Source organism: Rhincodon typus, chromosome 1, assembly GCF_021869965.1.
Source record: "Rhincodon typus isolate 14 chromosome 1, sRhiTyp1.1, whole genome shotgun sequence".
NCBI lineage: Eukaryota > Metazoa > Chordata > Chondrichthyes > Orectolobiformes > Rhincodontidae > Rhincodon > Rhincodon typus.
The window spans coordinates 153,527,860-153,547,203 of record NC_063332.1 but is presented as its reverse complement, the minus strand read 5'-3'; the positions used below and the strand labels follow the sequence as shown (position 1 = coordinate 153,547,203).

Genomic DNA, 19,344 nt, shown 5'->3' with positions numbered 1-19,344 from the left:
GGAGCAGGAAGGCTGACGTTTCGGGCCTAGACCCTTCATCAGAAGGTGAAAAAGCAAATGGTGAGAGTGACACAGAGGCTGAAGAGGGATATAGACTGGTTAAATGAGTCAGCAAAACTTAGCAAATAGAATAGAATGCAGGAAAACGAGGTTATGCGTTTTGGCAAGAGTAATTGAGGAGCTGAATATTGTTTAAATGGAGAAAGACGCCAGAAAGATTTGGTAATCCCTGTGCATAAAACATAAAAAGCATCCAAGTTCTGTAGGTAATGGGGATAATAATCATTTTCTGATGAAGGGTCTAGGCCCGAAACATCAGCCTTACTGCTCCTACGATGCTGCTTGGCCTGCTGTGTTCATCCAGCTCTGCACCTTGTTGTCTCAGATTTTCCAGCATCTGCAGTTCCTACTATCTCATCATTTCACACCTTACTGAATATTTTTGGAATGGCAATGGGAATTTGAAGCAGATATTAGTCTCTGTGTCAGCTGGGGAGTTGGTTCACATCACTGGAAGACTTGAGAAATGAAAGAATTGCATACTCTAGGCAATATGAAGTTGTTAAAAATTGCAGTCCTGCACATCAACCCATTAGACAAAGACAAACTTTCAAAAGAAATAATGTATCTGTCTCATGTCAAAAACAGTGCATCAGCCCAATTCTATGTCAAAATTTAGCTACCCAACCGAATTAGTTACATTAGCAACAACAGCCAGGATTGATCCAGGTAGATGCCATGGTCTATGCTGACTACAAGCAGTGTCAGAATCACACCTGTCCTGATCCTCTGTGTTTGGGGAATACAGTAGGTTTCTGCAGCAGGTTGCTACCCAGTGATTCTCATAAAAGTATGCATTAAGTGCTAATGGGTGTACAACTGCAGTGCCATCAGCTGTTGTCCCTGACACTGACTTGTCTCATACAACGAATAACTATTTAGATTTGGGTGAAGTACTGGAATGCATCATTCATGCCGATTCTCAATTCCAGAATATATGATCTCTCCTCACCCCAACATTTTCCATGTGTGTGATTAAGGCCAAGGGCAACAGGCAAGTAAAACTGAACGAAAGGAGAAGTCTTCTTAAAAATAATACACAAATGGATCACAAGTGAAGTTATTTCCATATGTCCAAGATGTTGGTAGCAGGTTGTTTAAAATAAAATAAAATTGCAAATCGCCTTTTAGTTTGCAGGCTACACAGTTTTGAGAAACAAAGCACAATTTAAAAAAAAACTTCCACCTTTCCCATACTTAATTTATAACTTGAAAATGAAAAACTGGCAGCACTCCAACTTGAAACAAATTCATTAGACAATTACTGCTGAGGTCTGAGTTGTTCATTCCCAGATTACTTATTACAGTACTACAGTTACATACCCTTCTGTTCACAGCAAGAATATTTATCTTCAAAAGATTCAAAATGGCATAAAATGTTACTCAACATACAATTCTCCCCACTGTGTAATTACTTGTGTAATATGCCTAGCATTGATGTGAGCAGCAATTATAACTGTCAAGGCATCACAGCTAAAATGTGTGGAATTTCAATGCTCCAAATTTTATAGGTGAGTAAGGCTTAATCTTCACAGTTCATATAAAATTCATGCCAACGTGGTCCAATAAAATGGTAAATACAACTATCAAATGTGTCTGCAGTTAAAAGTGTTTTAAGCAAGTTGGATGTAAGGTACTGGCTTTGATGTAAGCTCTGAATCTTCCGTGTCTATGTCCCAGTCGTTGTATCCTACTGGATCATTTAGAATTCGCTGATCACCTGTTTTAAAAAGAAACTCATATTAATTTGTTTCAACAAAATTTGGCTCATTGAATGTAACACCTCCCAAAGTGAGTAATATACTTTGCATAAATGAATTTAAACTCGGTATTCCAATTGGATAAATGCATTGTGCGGTAAGACATCAAAGTTGTACGTATGAAGAGCTTTTATTCAATCTCTGATTCATGGTACTAGCCCACTCAAGGTCACAACACAAGGGAAGACACGCAACTCACTGGGTACAGACAGTTTGAGTGAGTGTCAGATAATGTTTAATGTGGAAAAATGTGAGAGGTCACCCATTTTGGATCAAAGATAAATTTTAAACAAACAACATTTTAAGGTGAGAGGGGCAGTGGAAGTACAAATTGATTTGGATATCCATGTACACAAAATAACTGGCGCAATGTTTTAAAAAAAGCGAATTAAGTGTTGGCATTTTATCTCAAAGGAGTTGGAATTGAAGTGAGGACGTGATCCTTTATTTGTACAGAGCCTTGGGTAGACTCATTTGGATGAGTGCATTCAGTTTTAGCCACTAACTTTCAGGAAGAAGGTATTATAGCTTTGGAAAGGGTGCACTGCAGTTTCGTCAGTGATACCAGGCTTAAATGCTTCACAGGAGCACAGATTAAATAAATTTGGTTGTGTTCTCTTGAGTAGGGGTGATTTAATAGAGGTCTTCAAAATGATGAGTGTTTCAACTGGGGGGGGAGGTGACACTAGCATAGAGACACTAGTGGGAAAATCTAGAGAAAGGGGATACAATCTTAAAAATAATACTAGGACATTTAGGAGTGAAATCAGAATGAATGAAAAAGATAATAGAAATGAGGAACTCTCTGGACCTCATGAATTACTAGGGATTCTGGGAAAATTCAAGCCCTAAAGACACTGATACCCAAAGCTAACAAAAATGCAACAATGTAGATGATTAATACTGGATAAACGAAGTTGAGGTACAGATTAGCCATGATCTAACTGTGATGGGGTTAGTCTTGAGGGGCAGAATGGCCTTTTTACTGTTCCTATGTTTCAAAATATTTTGATAGATGTGTGAGCTGGTGACTTGGCTCCATTGCATTGGCTAATATTTTGAACATACTACTGCTTATCAATGTAAATGTCAGGTGAATAACTGTCATGTAAGACAGCTTTGCTTCAAAAGTATTCAGCATACTATTGTGTTTCAAGGGATAAAAAAAAACAGCTAAGACTAGATTGAAAGCCAAAACAGCCATCAAACTAACCTGGTTGATGCTTGAAATAATTCTCACTGGGTATCATCACAGATTTCCTATTATCCTTAAAGTAACGTCAATAACCTTATTGATTACCTCCAGTGACTGAGTCAATTATGATATTAAACCATAATCAATCCACATGAATAACTGATTATAGAATCTCACAGCTCAGAAGGAAGTTGTTGTATGTGCTGTGGAACAAACCACTACCAGCTAATAGCTGCAGTGGAGTGAAGGTGGGACTAGTTTAGTTTGGGATTATGTTCAGCATGGACTGGTTGGACCGAAGGGTCTGTTTCTGTTCTGTATGACTCTATGACTCTAGCCAACTCTAACTCATCGAGCTGACCTCACGAATCCACATCAGAAATTGGCACAGAGACCTCAAACTGAAATTGAGACTTGTGCCCATTTCAAGTACCAAATGAGCAAATGTTAAAGTTTAAAAATACTCTGCTTTTTTATGAATTGCATTAAAAGAAGAATTACCTTGCCAGGTGCAGACCAATTCAATTGTCTGAGGCTGCCGATCCTCTGTCATCAGTGACTGCTGCAAAAAGGAAATGGGATATTTAGGTCAACATCTATCACTATGGTTGAAGAAGCAAAGTTGCATTTGTATATCACCGTATTGTCCAGAGGACATTCCAAAGCTGACGTGCAGTCTCTGCTGGTAAATGTCTGCAGTCAAATCTATACACAGGGACCCAGAGACAGTAAAATAACATGGCCAGTTAACAGATTTAGTATTATTAGCAGCGGAAAACTTAACCAGGATACCACTGTATCGCCCTCCACAGGAATGGTCCCTTTCCTCATTTGGCAATCTGCTATCATCAGCTCTCTCCTCAGAAGTAAACTCAGCAATAAGTGCTGTCACACGTGACTGTGTCTGTAATCTCCCTTTCCATCTATAACCCTGAAATATTAACCATTTCTGCCTGTACACAGATGCTCCTTGATCTGTTGAGTGTTTCCAGCGTTTTATGCTTTTACTTTACAAACTATTGCATGTTGAAAAGAGAGGGAGAGACAGAGAGGTAATAGGATAGCGATGACTCCTTTTAGGAGCATAGAATTCAGAAGTGAAAACTGAAAGAAATGCGGATGCTGTAAATCAGTTCTGAGGAAAGGTCACCGGACCCAAAACGTAAACTCTGATTTTTTTCTTCACTGATGCTGCCAGATGTGCTGAAAATTTCCAGCAACTTCGGTTTTTGTTCCTGAATTCAGAAGTAAAGTCTGCTTAAGCCACTCCATCATGCTTGTGCCAATACTTTCAAACAGTTGTCCAATTTAGTCCTAAACCACTGCATCTTCCTCATAACCTGCAAATTAGATCTCAAGTACATGTTGAGTTGCCTTTTGAAAGTCTGTATCCATCACCATTGAGCGTAAAATATTAAGCCATCTGTTCTTTAAAGTGGTGCAAACTGATGCTTCGTGATGGACAAGACCAAACCCCCTCAAAATATATTCAGAAGATAATGTAGACCCTAACTTGTTCTTATTTTAATGGTACGTGTAAGATATTGCATTCCAGATGCGATTCGATTGGTCAAACTACTTGACATTAAGCAAAACACTATTTTTACACTGCCGTTAAAACACAGACAAAATAAAAATAAAAGAATAGGCTTAACTGTAACTGTATCAAAATGCTTAACAAAATAATAGATCTATTTACAACTAATTAACTGTTCCAATACAGCAACATCCCATAAACACACCCTTGGCAAAGGCAAACTCAGCAAAATAGATTGTCTCACAGGCAATTCTCCAGTTCAGGAGGGAAACAACATCAGGCGAAAACAGAGACAGAGAGAGCGTGTGCAAGGCAACAAGAAGCAAGGAGAGATGTACTACAACTTCTAAACTCAGCTTCAAGACCCCAGCAACCAAGAAAACTGAAAGTAAACATCCTGGCTCTGGGTGAAGTCAATCTCCCCCATTTAGGCTGCTTCTATTGTTTCAACTTTTAAAAACAAAACCCAAGGGCTCACAGGCTGTTTACTTGATTGGATTCAAATACACTGCTCGTCTCCTCCGTCTTAAAACCTCTCCAAAAAAATTAAACAGGACAAAACACACCTCTTAAAGCTGGAGTGTCAGCACACAGCTTTTATTACAATTGTTTTACTAAATGTTACACTGAATGAAAAAGTTTAATAAATATTAATAACCCCTTCCCATAAAACCAACTTTAAGCAAAAAAGAGGGTTTAAAAGTAGACACAAGTAAAAGTTTAATATTTAGAATTAGCAGGCAACTAGATTGATACATTTCCGAGTTACTGTTTTCACAGTATGCCCATCTATGGAATAGAAATTAGTCTTTGCTGGAGGCATAAAATGGGTAGTATTAGATTCATTGTTGATTTATGCAGTCTCTGAGATTTGGTTCCATTGCAACCAATGGAATTCAATACCAGATGGTGAGCTGAATGTGCAGCCAATCTAATGTTATCCATTTCACACCACTGTCCAAGATAAATCTTTAAACCCAACATTTCTCCAGAAATTTAAGTTTTAACCAAAAGAAAATAGCAAAAGTGGAACAAACTAAAAGCGATTGAGCGATACTGAACATTTTTTGGGTGACATCCTTCCCATGAGTTCAGCCTGATAAGGTTGAGTCACAGTGGACTATGATTATAAAAAGCTGTGGAGATTACAGTGGTTCAAGGCAGTTCAGCAACATCTCAAGAGAAATTAGGAACTGGCAAAAAGTGCTGGCCTACCGCTATATGCATGTCCCATGAATAGATACACTTAAAAACCATCCACAATCCTTGTTGGAAATGTGCATGTACGGATAATGGATAAAGGTAAGATTAGTCCCTTGCTTTTAAACAGCCAGCTATCCCAGACTCCTAAATAGGATCTCAGATGTATGTGCAGAGGTAGGCCATTCAGCCCATCAAGTCTGCTCTGCCATTCTACGAGATCATGGCTGATCTGATAACTCTCAGCTCCATTTTCTTGCCTTTTCTATATAACCCTTGACTAAAATCTGTCCACGTCAGCTCTGAATATTCCTAATGACCCCAGCCTCTACAGCCCTCTGCAGCAATGAATTCCACAGACTCATTACCCTCTGAGAGAAGAAATTCCTCTTCAACTGTCTTAAATGGTGATTCCCTGCTCTGAAATTATTTCCTTTGGTCTTAGACTATCCTACAAGGGAAACAATCTCTCGGCATTTACCCTGTAATGAATCCTGTATCTTTCAACAAGGTCACCTCCCATTCTTCTAAACTCCAATGAACACAAGCCCAAATGAAATTTCTCCTCAAGAAAATTCATCCATATCTAGGATCAATCTAGTGAACTGTCTCCAATGTCTGTATATCTTTGTCGATAAGAGGACCAAAACTGAACACTAACTGTCTATATTCCTCTATAGACCCTTTATGTTATCCTCACCGCTTGCATTCCCACCCATTTTTGTGTCATCTATAAACCTGGCAACAGTACATTCGCTTCCTCGTCCAAGTCATTAAAATTTTAATAAATTATTGTGATCCCACCAATGATCTTTGTGGCACTCCACTAATTACAGGTTGCCATCCTGAAAATGCTCCCCTTATATCATTTGTTTTCTCTTTGTTAGGCAATCCTCTACCCATGCTGGTATGCCGTCCCAACACCATGGGCTCTTAAATAGCCTAAAGTGGGTACCTTATCGATCACGTTTTGGAAATCCAAATATATTACATCTACTGTTTCCCCTTTATCCATCATGCTTATTACCTCCTCAAAGAATCTAAATATATTTGAAAAGTATGACTTCTCCTTATCAAGCCATGCCAATTCTGCTTGGTTATATTGTGCATTCCTTTACAATAGACTCTAACATTTTTCCAATAGCAGATGTTAGGTTAATTCTTGCTCATTTTCTCTCCCTCTTTGAACGATGCTGCCATAACCTTTTGCTTTGGAAGCTTGCATATCTACTTTCCAGATCCCTCCCAACTTCTCTCAAGTCATTCCTTGAACAAGACAGGTAACTCAGGCCATGGAGCTATATGCCAACACTTTGGAGAGGAAGAAGAAAATTTATGAAATAAAGAGCAAACGTCTGTGGAAATGCAGCATTGTTTTACGAAAATGAATTTTCCCACTAAACCCTAAAAAATACACAGACAACTACTTTGTAAATAACAAGTAATTTTAAACAGGAAATGAATTATTAAGAACTATGGTCTGAGTGACTAACACTTACCATTCCGGTTGTACTGTCATAGCATCCACAAATGGGAAGGCTCCGACAACCAAGAAACGCTATTAAAGTTGTCGTCATCATACTAATCACAGATGCAATTAATATCGCCAAATTCGCTCCTTGGACAAATTTGGTGAGTATATATTCCTGCAAGAAAGTAGGCACGCACTTTATTCCCAGTTTTGAGAAAACAGTAAAATGTGTCACAATGATGAATAAGTGAATACATTTCATGACATAGCACTGAACTATGGAGAAGAAAATCCCATGTTCGGGACTTAATCCTGTGTACAGTAAGCATGGTGAGAGGACCTCAGTGTCCACAGGTTAAGTGAACCAAGTGTGGTTCCACTTATTATTCAGTGCCTTTTTTTGGAAACCTTGTGTTCTTATCAGTTGAGAACAGCTACTTTGAACTTTCACTAAACAATATGAAGGATCAATGCCTGACAGCAATTAGTAGTAATCAACGGTTACCTCACTGGAGATGGTGATTACTATTAAAATAAACAGTCACCTCACTGAAGAGAACAGAGATTTTACTAGTTAGTGATAGTAGGAACTGCAGATGCTGGAGAATCCGAGACAACAAGGTGCAGAGCTGGATGAGCACAACAGGCCAAGCAGCATCATAGGAGCAGAAAGGCTGACGTTTTGGGCCTAGACCCTTCATCAGAAATGGGGGAGGGGAAGGGGGTTCTGAAATAAATAGGGAGAGAGGGGGAGGCGGATAGAAGAGGGATAGAGGAGAGGATAGGTGGAGAGGAAACAGACAGGTCAAAGAGGCGGGGATGGAGCCAGTAAAGGTGAGTGCAGGTGGGGAGTTAGGGAGGGGATAGATCAGTCCAGGGAGGACGGACAGGTCAAGGGGGCGGGATGAGGTTAGTAGGTAGGAGATGGGGGTGTGGCTTGAGGTGGGAGGAGGGGATAGGTGGGAGGAAGAACAGGTTAGGGAGGCGGGGACGAGCTGGACTGGTTTTGGGATGCGGTAGGGGGAGGGGAGATTTTGAAGCTTGTGAAATCCACATTGATACCATTGGGCTGCAGGGTTCCCAAGCGGAATATGAGTTGCTGTTCGGGTGGCATCGTTGTGGCACTGCAGGAGGCCCAGGATGGATATGTCATCTGAGGAATGGGAGGGTGAGTTGAAATGGTTCGCGACTGGGAGGTGCAGTTGTTTATTGCGAACCGAGCGTAGGTGTTCTGCAAAGCGGTCCCCGAGCCTTCGCTTGGTTTCCCCCATGTAGAGGAAGCCACACCGGGTACAGTGGATGCAGTATACCACACTGGCAGATGTGCAGGTGAACATCTGCTTGATGTGGAAAGTCTTCTTGGGGCCTGGGATGGGGGTGAGGGAGGAGGTTTGGGGGCAGGTGTAGCACTTCCTGCGGTTGCAGGGAAAAGTGCCGGGTGTGGTGGAGCTGGAGGGGAGTGTGGAGCGGACAAGGGAGTCATGGAGAGAGTGGTCCCTCCGGAAAGCAGATAAGGGTGGGGAGGGAAAGATGTCTTTGGTGGTGGGGTCGGATTGCAGATGGCGGAAGTGTCGGAGGATGATGCATTGGATCCGGAGGTTGGTGGGGGGGTATGTGAGGATGAGGGGGATTCTTTTTTGGTTCTTATTGCGGGGACGGGGTGTGAGGGATGAGTTGCGGGAGATGTGGGAGACACGGTTGAGGGCATTCTCGACCACTGAGGGGGGGAATTTGCGGTCCTTGAAAAACAAGGACAACTGAGATGTACGGGAGTGGAATGCCTCATCCTGGGAGCAGATGCGGCGGAGGCGAAGGAATTGGGAATAGGGGATGGCATTTTTGCAGGAAGGTGGGTGGGAAGAGGTGTATTCTAGGTAGCTGTGGGAGTCGGTGGGCTTGAAATGGATATCCGTTTCTAGGTGGTTGCCCGAGATGGAGACAGAGAGGTCCAGGAAGGAGAGAGAGGTATTAGAGATAGTCCAGGTAAACTTAAGGTTGGGGTGGAAGGTGTTGGTGAAGTGGATGAACTGTTCGAGCTCCTCGTGGGAGCACGAGGCGGCGCCGATACAGTCATCAATGTAACGGAGGAAGAGGTGGGGTTTAGGGCCAGTGTAGGTACGGAAGAGGGATTGTTCCACGTAACCTACAAAGAGGCAGGCGTAGCTTGGGCCCATGCTTTTACTAGGTAGTGCTGACTACCTGCAATATATGCATAGAACTGATAGCATTAAGTACAACCTTCTATTTATGGTAATGATATGTAACGATGGTAGTGCAAGGGCAGGACTTTAGAAGAAACCCAATCTTGTGCACCATCTCTCTTCTATTTCATTTGAGCAAAGCATTGGAAGAGTTAACTGCAGCAATCTAGAGAAATGAACACTAGTAGGAAAAAGAGAAAGCGAGGTAGCAAAAAAAAAGTCTAAACCCTGTGCTTTCCACTAAAGTTCATAAATCACACTGACTGCTGCAAATATAGTTACCTGTCAGCAGTGGATTGAATCCTGAAGCTCTCTAGATCCAGCATAACTCCATCCAAATGCCACTATGCTCAACGGCTTTTCTACAAAGTCATCAATAATCAGAACTGGACAATAATTTGACATTATCTTGAGTAACTGGAACCAAAGTTTCAGTTTAAAATCACCTCTCCAACAACTTGCACTTATATAAGGTCATTTTTATGATTCGTTCGTAGGATATGGGTATCAATGGCTGGAATGGCATTTATTGCCCATCCCTAGCTGCCCTTAAGAAGGTGCTGGTGAGTTGCTTTCTTGAACATATGCAATTCATGTGCCATGGGTTGACCCATAATGCCCTGAGGGAGGGAATTCCAGGGTTTTGACCCAGCGACAGTGAAGGAACAGCAATGTATTTCCAAGTCAGGATGGTGAGTGGTTTGGAGTGGACCTTGCAGGTGGTGGTGTTCCCATGTATCTGCTACCCTTGTGCTTTTAGATGGAAGGAGCTGTGGCTTTGGAAGGTGCTGTCAAAGGATCTTGGTGAATTTCTGCAGTGCATCTTGTAGATAATACACACTGGTGCTACTGAGCGTTGGTGGTGGATGGAGTGGATGCTTGTGGATGTAGTGCCAATCAAGTGGGCTGCTTTGTCCTGGATGGTGTCAAGCTTCTTGTGTGTTGTTGGGGCTGCACCCATTCAGGCAAGTGGGGAGTATTCCATCACATCCCTGACTTGTACCTTGTAGATGGTAGACAGGCTTTGGAGAGTCAGGAGGCGAGTTACTTGCTGTAGTATTCCTAGCGTGTGACCCATTTTTGTAGCCGCTGTATTTATATTATATTTCTTGTCAATGGTAATTCCCAGGATATTGATAGTAGGGGATTCAGTGATAGTAACACCATTGAACATCAAGGGGTGGTGGTTAGATTGTCTCTTATTGAAAATGGTCTTTGCTTGGTATTTGTGTGGCATGGAATGTTACTTGCCACTTGAGAGCCCAAGCCTGGGTACTGACCAGATCTTTTACATTGTGTTGAGTATTATATTGTGATTGATATAAAGTGGGGGGAAGAGAGAGAGACAGAGAGGAAAAGGAGAGCATGGCTTTTGGGCCAATGTTGCAGATGGCATGGTGGAGCAATTAAACTCAGGATGTGTAAGAAATCAGAGTAGGAACAGTCAACTTAAACAACTACTTCAGTAAACAATAAATGATGATAATTTTGGAAAATATATTTTGAAATCTATTAAACTGATTGTAGGGACCATAAATAGGTAAGATCCAAATAGACTTATTGAGATTTTTCATTAATCTTCAGATTTCAAAACACATTTCTATGCTATATTTATATACATGTATGCATAGATTTTTGACAAACCCAAACAGGCTGCTACCACATCATTCACTCTGTCCATTATAGAGGATACGGATCGTCCTAGTGAATCATCCAATAATGGCTAAGAAGAGCTTTAAAAAGGGAGGAAGGCAGATAACAGAGCTTTAGAAACCCAAGAAAAGTCAAAAGAAGAAAGCAGACATGCAATTTAAGTAAAGGCAAAACAGAATGGGACAGGAAGGGAGTTCAAATCATATAGGTAGCATCTCAAACTGGTTAGATTGGGATACAGTCTGTGCCAGATTTTGAATCTTGCTGGTTTTCAGATGGCCATTTTGGGCAGGGCATCTAACCATCTTCCTAAAGCAGTATGCGTGGAATGATAGCAATGGAACTATTTTAGATTTAGTATAGCATAATAAGGCAAGGTTAATTAATGGTCTCACAGTATTGCTGAGAAAAAGACAGATTATGTTGAAGCTTTTTGTCTTGCACACTTTTGTCTTGTTGCTATGCAGTAGCAATACAAGTGAAGGTCCCCACTAAGAAGATTCCGCCATCATTCTAAAAAGACATTCTTCTCAGCACAGAAACAAGTAATATGATGTATAAATTGCAGTGCTGGTAATAACAGGTTTGTAGGCCACGTGTCCCAAAGACTGGCAGATCGTATCAAAAAGCTCGTCACCTTCAACTGTACACAACAGGCAAGGTACTGACTTCACCCAACCAACCCATGCTTGTAAATCTCATGACATAATGTCTAACATGATTCTGTAATTGGACAATATCTGCTGGAGAATCTGGAATGTAAAAGGCCTTTAACTGTTATTTTAATATGATCAGTCTCTGTGGCACAGCCCCTACAAATCAGAATCTACTGACCAACCAATTATCATTCTCTTCTCATGCATTATAAATATTTGTTTTCTCCTTCAATTAATATATTTGCAAAATGGCCGAATGAGTGCAAGGTGAAAAGCTTTGACAGTATATGTCTCTTTTCAGCAACACTCAATTTCAATATCCCCCAATGACAATTGTAGAATAACAGATCTTCTAGGAAAGTCAATATATAACTGAAATCCGTAATTAGTTTGAGAGTGGTGTACTGTAGTCTAAATCAACTGAAAGCCATTGTAAGTAACAGGTGAGATAGTTGTTTGGTAAGACAGAACTTGAGTAATGCCGAAAAGCCTTTTGCTTTTGATTAGGACAGAGAGAAAAAAAATCTCTGCTAACTCCACAGACTCTTTTCGGAAACCATTTAAAAGTTCTCAATTATGTTTACATTGCTCCTAAAATTCTCATTAATTCGAGTTAGATGTTCAAGAATTTCCCCTCTGTGTGTTATGCCAAATTAAGTTACAGCTCTAAATCTATATCCTACATAGTGTAGTGTGGGAAATGTCTTTATAATAAAAGTCAAGTATTTTGTGAAGGAAACAAACTAAAAGGCACATAACCATGCTCCCCCTCAAAGGTTCATGTAAAACACCAAAGACTTTGTTACCTACTGGAAAAAAAAACAACACGTGAGCTTAAAGAGCATGTTTCACTTAAATTTTAAAACAGCTTACCATATGAATTACATGACTGGGTTTATGCTGGAACACTTCATCATCATCTTCACCATAGTTCAATGTCAAAGCTGCATATATTATCAAAATAGTTGTGGTAATCCAGGAAAATACAGCTGACGCAACCATACTGCTTACCTAGATAGAATGCAAGGAATTCAGTATAAACAGCAAAATAACTCTAAATACTGCAATTGCATATTATTAAAATTGCACACACTTTGTTGCTTAACTCAAAACGCTAGCTAATCTGAAGTTTGTTACACCTCACTGGGGTAGCACGCTGGAAATCAAGTCCTACTGTTCCTGGAGTTGTCACAAGCGTTAAAAGATTTCAAAAAGTATTGTCCGATTTGCCTGCCTTTTAAACCCAGGTTGGTAGAAAGCATGGAACCTGTTACTGTACTTAACAAGAATGACTATAACAAGTAGACTCCAGCTACAGGTAAGCAAATATGAACTGTTGACATATAACACTAGTAGTTAAAACTCTAACCCACTTATAAAACTCCCCCTCTATATACACACACAGACAAAACGTAGGTGTTACAGATGGAGGGAAAGACTGGGAAAACAATTCCATGGCCCATCCACAGTGTTTGCTGAGATGATCTTTGTGCTGATCAGAATGCTTCTTTTCGATCTTCCTTCCCGAAGTACTTTTATTTGTTTTCAGGAGGTAGAGGGTGACTAGTTCATATTCAATGCTCTCTGACTTTGTAATTAAGAGTCATAGCTTATGGCAACTGATGAGGGGAAATAAAGTAGCTACCTTCAAGCTTGAGATGCCTTTTATTGCAAAGAAAACCAACACCTTCTCTTCCAGAAGTCTGATAGCTTCTGACCTGAAAATTTGTATCCTGAAGCTGTTTAGCTACCTCACAGGCAATCACACTTATTGGCATGGAGGAGGCCTTTGTCATCAATAACTGATCATTTCACAGACCAATCAGCTTCTCGATGCTGACCAAATCTCCCATTGTATACAGTCCTCTGGAATTAGGCTATCTCCATTATTTGAACCAACAGCTCTGTAAACAGCACCTACAATGAGTGTAGAGTAACTTGCCTTTAAGAAGTGCAGCAATCTATCAACAATGCTTTGCTTTTAAACCAGTCCTTTTCCCACGTCATTTCAGGATGGAAAGTACAGAAAAATAAAAAGACACAGCCTTTACAGTGTTTTCTATTAGTTTTGTTTTAATCAGATGGTCCTGATGAAGGGCGTAAACCGAAACCTCGACTCTGACTCCAGCATCTGCAGTTCTTGCTGTCTCCTCAAACACAAAGAGTCGTTTTCAATAACAAATGTAGAATTCAGCACACTAATTTAGAAACTAATTTCTTAGAAAATGAGAGATAGTAGGAACTGCAGATGCTGGAGAATCCGAGACAACAAGATGCAGGGCTAGATGAACACAGCAGGCCAAGCAGCATCTCTGCTCCTATGATGCTGCTTGGCCTGCTGTGTTCATCCAGCCCTGCACGTTCTTAGAAAATGATATTTGCTTGGAAGCATTCATTTCAACACCACATTGTGTGTGCAGTTTACAAATTATGCAGATGTTAGACCAAGATATTAAATTTTCACCTTTAGTAATACCAAAGACTTCTTTGGGCGTTGCTGCCAAATGTGGTATTGTGCAGAATATTTAAAAACATGATACATTAGAAGACTAAAAAGGCGGGAATTGGAAGCTGTTCTACACTTTCTTCAACTTTCATATTACATCACGGATAACATAAGTTACTATGGTACAATATAGGAACAGCAGCATTTTCTAGGCACCACACATGCTCATTAGTCTTAATGCTGCAAACACGAACTTCAATATCAAAGTAACTTTGGAACCCAGTAAACTGGTCTGTAATTTCAAGATAAATTATAGCTGCTTCAGTAAATACATACCTCGTTATTTCCTGAAATACAAGGGATTATAATATAACGAAAACAACCAGAACATTAACTAACTCCTTGCTTCAAACTATGACATTAGGCGGCACAGTGACCCAGTGGTTAGCACTGCTGCCTCACAGTGCTAGGAACCTGGGTTCGATTCCACCTCGGGCGACTGTCTGTGTGGAGTTTGCACATTCTCCCCATGTCTGCGTGGGTTTCCTCCGGGTGCTCCGGTTTCCTCCCACAGTCCAAAGATGTGCAGGCTAAGAAAGGTTAGCCATGCTAAATTGCCCATCGTGTTCAGGGATGTGTTAATTAGGTAGCTTATAAGGGGATGGGTCTGGGTGGGATGTCTAAGAGCTGGTGTGGACTTGTTGGGCCGAAAGGCCTGTTTCCACACTGTAGGGATTCTATGATCCATATTGGGCTGATCCAACACATTGATGCAGTGGGCCTCAAATTTAATTCAGATGATTGGACACAATAGCAATTCCATCAAATGATGGTGGAAGAACAACACTGCCACCGTAACTCAACCCTTCCCCAATGGTATTTTTTTATCCTATTCTTATGTCACCATACCCTTTTAGCCCACCGTCCAAATGACAGCCACCTTGCCAGCGTACCATACCATCAGTGCATCACCTATATAGATTTTCATGAGTGAGCACACTTTTGGGGGATGGGAGGGGTGTTAATGTAGCCTTATTGTGATATGGAAAGAAAATGTCCTTTAACCCAAAGACTCATCCCTCCACCTCCTACTGAACAAATCACTTCTCCCAAATATGTCAAGAATTCGGCCACCTGACAAAATTCAAAACTTTTGTAAGTCCAAGGCAACTTCTCAAAATTCAGCCGGAGTTTAAGAAACTGGTTATGGTATCTCGAATACAGTTTTATGGATACAAAACCAAAAATAAAGTGAAACAGGCTTATTTGAAAAAAATCCATTGAACCACTAAATCAAATCTGAACAGTCTCAGTTCTTCATGTACAATGGGACAGAAGTAACCCTTGAGAGTCCTATATGGCGAAGCACATGCCAATCAAATTGGACTTTAGAAGAAACAAAACTAATTATGATTGTCTTTGCACTGTCTCATGGGATAATCACTTAAGTTAGTCTTTCACATAAGATGGCAATGGTATTTTTCTCCCCCACTGCAAGAGACTTACAAGAATAGGATTCTTTCTCTGAGAAGAAAATAATGCCAGAACTCCTGGAAAGGCCATTGCCTGAAAAAGAAAGAAAAGTATTTAGCATGGATTTTTTGATTTAAAAGTAACTAAAATCATAATGTACTTAAAAATCATTTGGATTTACCATTCCAGTCCAGATGGGTATTCTGGTTCTGCTGAGTACTGAACTTTTCCTGAAAATTGTATCCATAAAGCCAGACACTACACACACTGCAGCACAAGCTATCTGGAGAAATCCCAGGATAACCATAACACGCTGATTAAATATGAAGTATCTGTAACGGGCCATTGGCTGTCAACAACCTCACCAGTGGTCAATAATCTTAATATCTATTGGTTCAAAGCAAAGTGATCTTCAACTCAGCCTAGAAGGAGGGAAAAAAAAGCTGGATTATACACTGTACGAATATCCCTAATGCTACTGCTTTCAATTAGAATCATCAGGATATCTATATTTCACATTCTCGAATAACACAGCACAGAATGAGCCCCATGATGTCTGTATAGTTCCTTCAAATAGCAATTTAGCTGTTCCCACACGTCTCTTTCCCTCGTCCCTACAAGTTATTCCTCCAAGTATTTCCCCAACTTCCTTTTGAAAAGTTACGATTGAATATATTTTCTGTATTTGTTGGACAGTACATTCCAAATACTAATCACTCATCATATTATAAGGTTTTGTCTTCATGTCACCTCTGACAAAAACAAACAATCAATTTAAGTCAGTGGCTGTTAGTTACTGACCCTTCAGTTGGTGGAAACAATTTTCATTTAATCCAAACAGATGCATAATTTTAAACACCTGGATCAAATCTCTTTTTGGCCTTTTCTGCTCTAAAGGGAGCAATCCCAATTTCTTCAGTCTCAACATAAATGTAATCCGTCATCCTTGGAACCGTTCTCGCCCTTCCATTACCTCTTTAAAACTTCTTTCCTGAAGGGTTTCACAGATTTTGATAATTTTCTGGGTTTTTCTCTCATTCCACTATTTAGAAAGCCCAGACTTCCACAGATTTTATTAACTTTTCCCACTTACCTATGAACAACTCCAGGTGTCTGTATTTTTGCACCTGCTTTAAAATTGTGCCATTTAGCTCAGTTGTCCTCCAAAAATGAATCAGCGCACAATTTTCTGTATTGAATTTCATCTGTCATCTGTCCACTTTGGTCAACCAACCCGACTATGTCCTCTTGAAATCTAATACTATTTTCCTCACTGCTTACTACATTTACAAATTTCACATCTACAAAGTTGGAAAATGCAGCTGTACCCACAAATCACTGATGCGTATCAAACCAGCATTGATTCAAATATTGAATCTTGGTGACCAGCACTGCATACTACATTGAAATCCAGAAAACAACCAGTCACCACAACTGGTTTCATCCATTTAGCCAATTTTGTTTCTATGCTTTTGCTGCCCATTTATTGCCTAGTGTAGTTGTTTTCAAAGCCTCAGGAAGTCTATATACGCAACATCAACAGCCTCGCTTTCATGTACAGTTGTCACTGCAAGACTCAAAATTAGTCAAATATGAATATCACTCAACAAAGCTATGCTGACTTTTATCAGCCTACACCAAGCCAAGTCGCCACTAATATTTTTCTGGATTGATTTTTCTAATGTTAGTATTAACTCCCTAGTAATTGCCAACCTATTCTCCTCCTATTTAGAACAAACATGCAACATTTGCAATTCCTCTAGCAATACCCCAGAATCTAAATTGGAAGATTGAGGTTCACAATTTCCACTCTTCACTCCCTTGTCAACCTTAGATGCATATTCTCTGGACCAGATGACTAAATCACCTTTCTACTATCTGTTAGCTTTTCTACTATCTCATTATCTATTTTTATCTCATTCAATATCACCAATTCCTCCTCATGTAGCATAGCTTTGCTAATGTCTTCTTCCTTGTTAATCATTGATGTGAAGTCAACCATGCATGAACTTGTGCATTTAAAAGTAGCACTTTTAAAGTCGGTTTTTCAGAGGCATTATTTAAAAAATAAAGGATACTAAGCTAAAGGAAGAGAGAGAATCAACAGCTTGTTCTAAGAACTGGAATTTTCAAAGGTCTTTAAAAAACAGCAACAATGGCAGAGAGAGCCTAGACAGCTGAATACGTAGATACAACAGTGAAGTGAGAAACGGAATGCACAAGGGTCAGACTACTAGGTGATTGAGCGGTAGAGGTGGTGCAAAATGGAAGAAGGTGCTGCAAGGGTGGATGAGGATCATACAGATAGGAAGAGACCACAACAGAACATACACGTGAATAAGGATTTAAAATTTCATGCACTATGGGAGCAGAAGCTCATGTAGTCCAGAAAGGCCCGACGTGATGAGCGAGTATGACATGGAGGATAGGATATGGAGAGTTTTGGATAAGCAGAAGTTAGTAGTGTGTGAAGGATGGGAACTAACCAAGAGACCATTAGCATAGTTAACTTTGGACATTACAAAAAAGAGGATGGTTTTTCCAGCAGCAAACAGGTTGAGGTAGAGGAAGATGTGGCTATAAGCTTTTGTGACAGAGAGGATATATCAAGTCAGGAGCTTAGCTTTTATCACATTAGATACCAAGGTTATCAACTGTCTGGTTCAATTCAAGTTGAGAGATTGGATTCAATTTCAAGAGAGTGGAATTTGTGGTGCTGAACAGGCACCAGCGCTCCCAATGATTAATTGAAGAAAATGCAACCTATCTCAGACCAGCAAGGTGGCACCAAAAACCTTGAGGATCGGGAGCATTTTAGAATTCAGTAAAAGAGGACAAAAGAAATTGATCAAAAGGGTGAAACAGAGTAAAATTTCAGGGAATATAGAAACTCAGTATGAAAGCTTCTATAAATATGTGAAGAGAAAATGATTAATAAAGGCAAACGTAGATCCCAGTCAGAACCTGGGGAAATTATAATGGGGAATAAATAAATTTCCAGCAATGTTAGAGAAGCAAGGGTCTAGTGAGAGGGCAGAATTGAAGGAAGCCAGTATTAGTAAGAAAACAGTGCTGGGAAATTAATAGGATTAAAAGCTGACGAATCATGAGGGCCTGATAATCTACATCCCAGAATACTAAAGGAAGTGAGTCTGGAAATATTGGATACATCAGTGTTTATCTTCCAGAATTCAATAGATTCTGGAGCTTTCCCACAGAGTGGACAGTGGCGAATTAAACACCACTATTTAAAAAGGGAGGGGAAAAAAACAGAATTACAGACCAGTTAGTCTCACAGTAGTGAGGAAAATGGTAGTGGAAAAAGACATGATAACAGAAAATTTGAAAACATTAACGGAAATGGACAAAGCTAGTATAAATTCATGAAAGGCAAATCATGCTTATCAACACTTCTGGATATTTTTAAGGATGTAACTAGTAGAATAGATATGGGGAAACCAGTGGATGTGGCGTATTCAAATTCTCAGAATGGTTCTGATAAGGTCCCTCAGAAGAGGTTAATGGGTAAGCTTAAACCACATGGGCATTGGCATGGGTCGAGAATTGGTTAACAGACAGGAAACAGAGTGGGAATAAATGGGTGTACAGCTGGATGAACATAGCAGGCCAAGCAGCATCAGAGGAGCAGGAAAGCTGACGTTTTGGGCCTAGACCCTTCTTCAGAAAAAAAG

The 19,344-nt window shown here is 40.2% G+C and overlaps 1 protein-coding gene across 2 annotated transcripts in view; it reads right to left on the bottom strand.

The window, feature by feature from the left end:
• Nucleotides 1–366: 366 nt before the first annotated feature.
• zgc:113425 (uncharacterized protein LOC541425 homolog) overlaps nt 367–19,344 on the bottom strand; it is a 26,157-nt gene continuing 7,179 nt past the window's right edge. For both annotated transcript variants that reach the window (XM_048621259.1, XM_020519593.2), the window contains exons 2-7: nt 15,834–16,074; nt 15,686–15,745; nt 12,607–12,744; nt 7,252–7,398; nt 3,517–3,577; nt 367–1,780 (exon numbers count right to left, since the gene is read on the bottom strand). In XM_048621259.1, the coding sequence (XP_048477216.1) occupies nt 1,674–1,780; nt 3,517–3,577; nt 7,252–7,398; nt 12,607–12,744; nt 15,686–15,745; nt 15,834–15,998 (678 nt within the window). In that variant the 5' untranslated portion in view covers nt 15,999–16,074 and the 3' untranslated portion in view covers nt 367–1,673. The remainder of the gene's footprint in view (nt 1,781–3,516; nt 3,578–7,251; nt 7,399–12,606; nt 12,745–15,685; nt 15,746–15,833; nt 16,075–19,344) is intronic.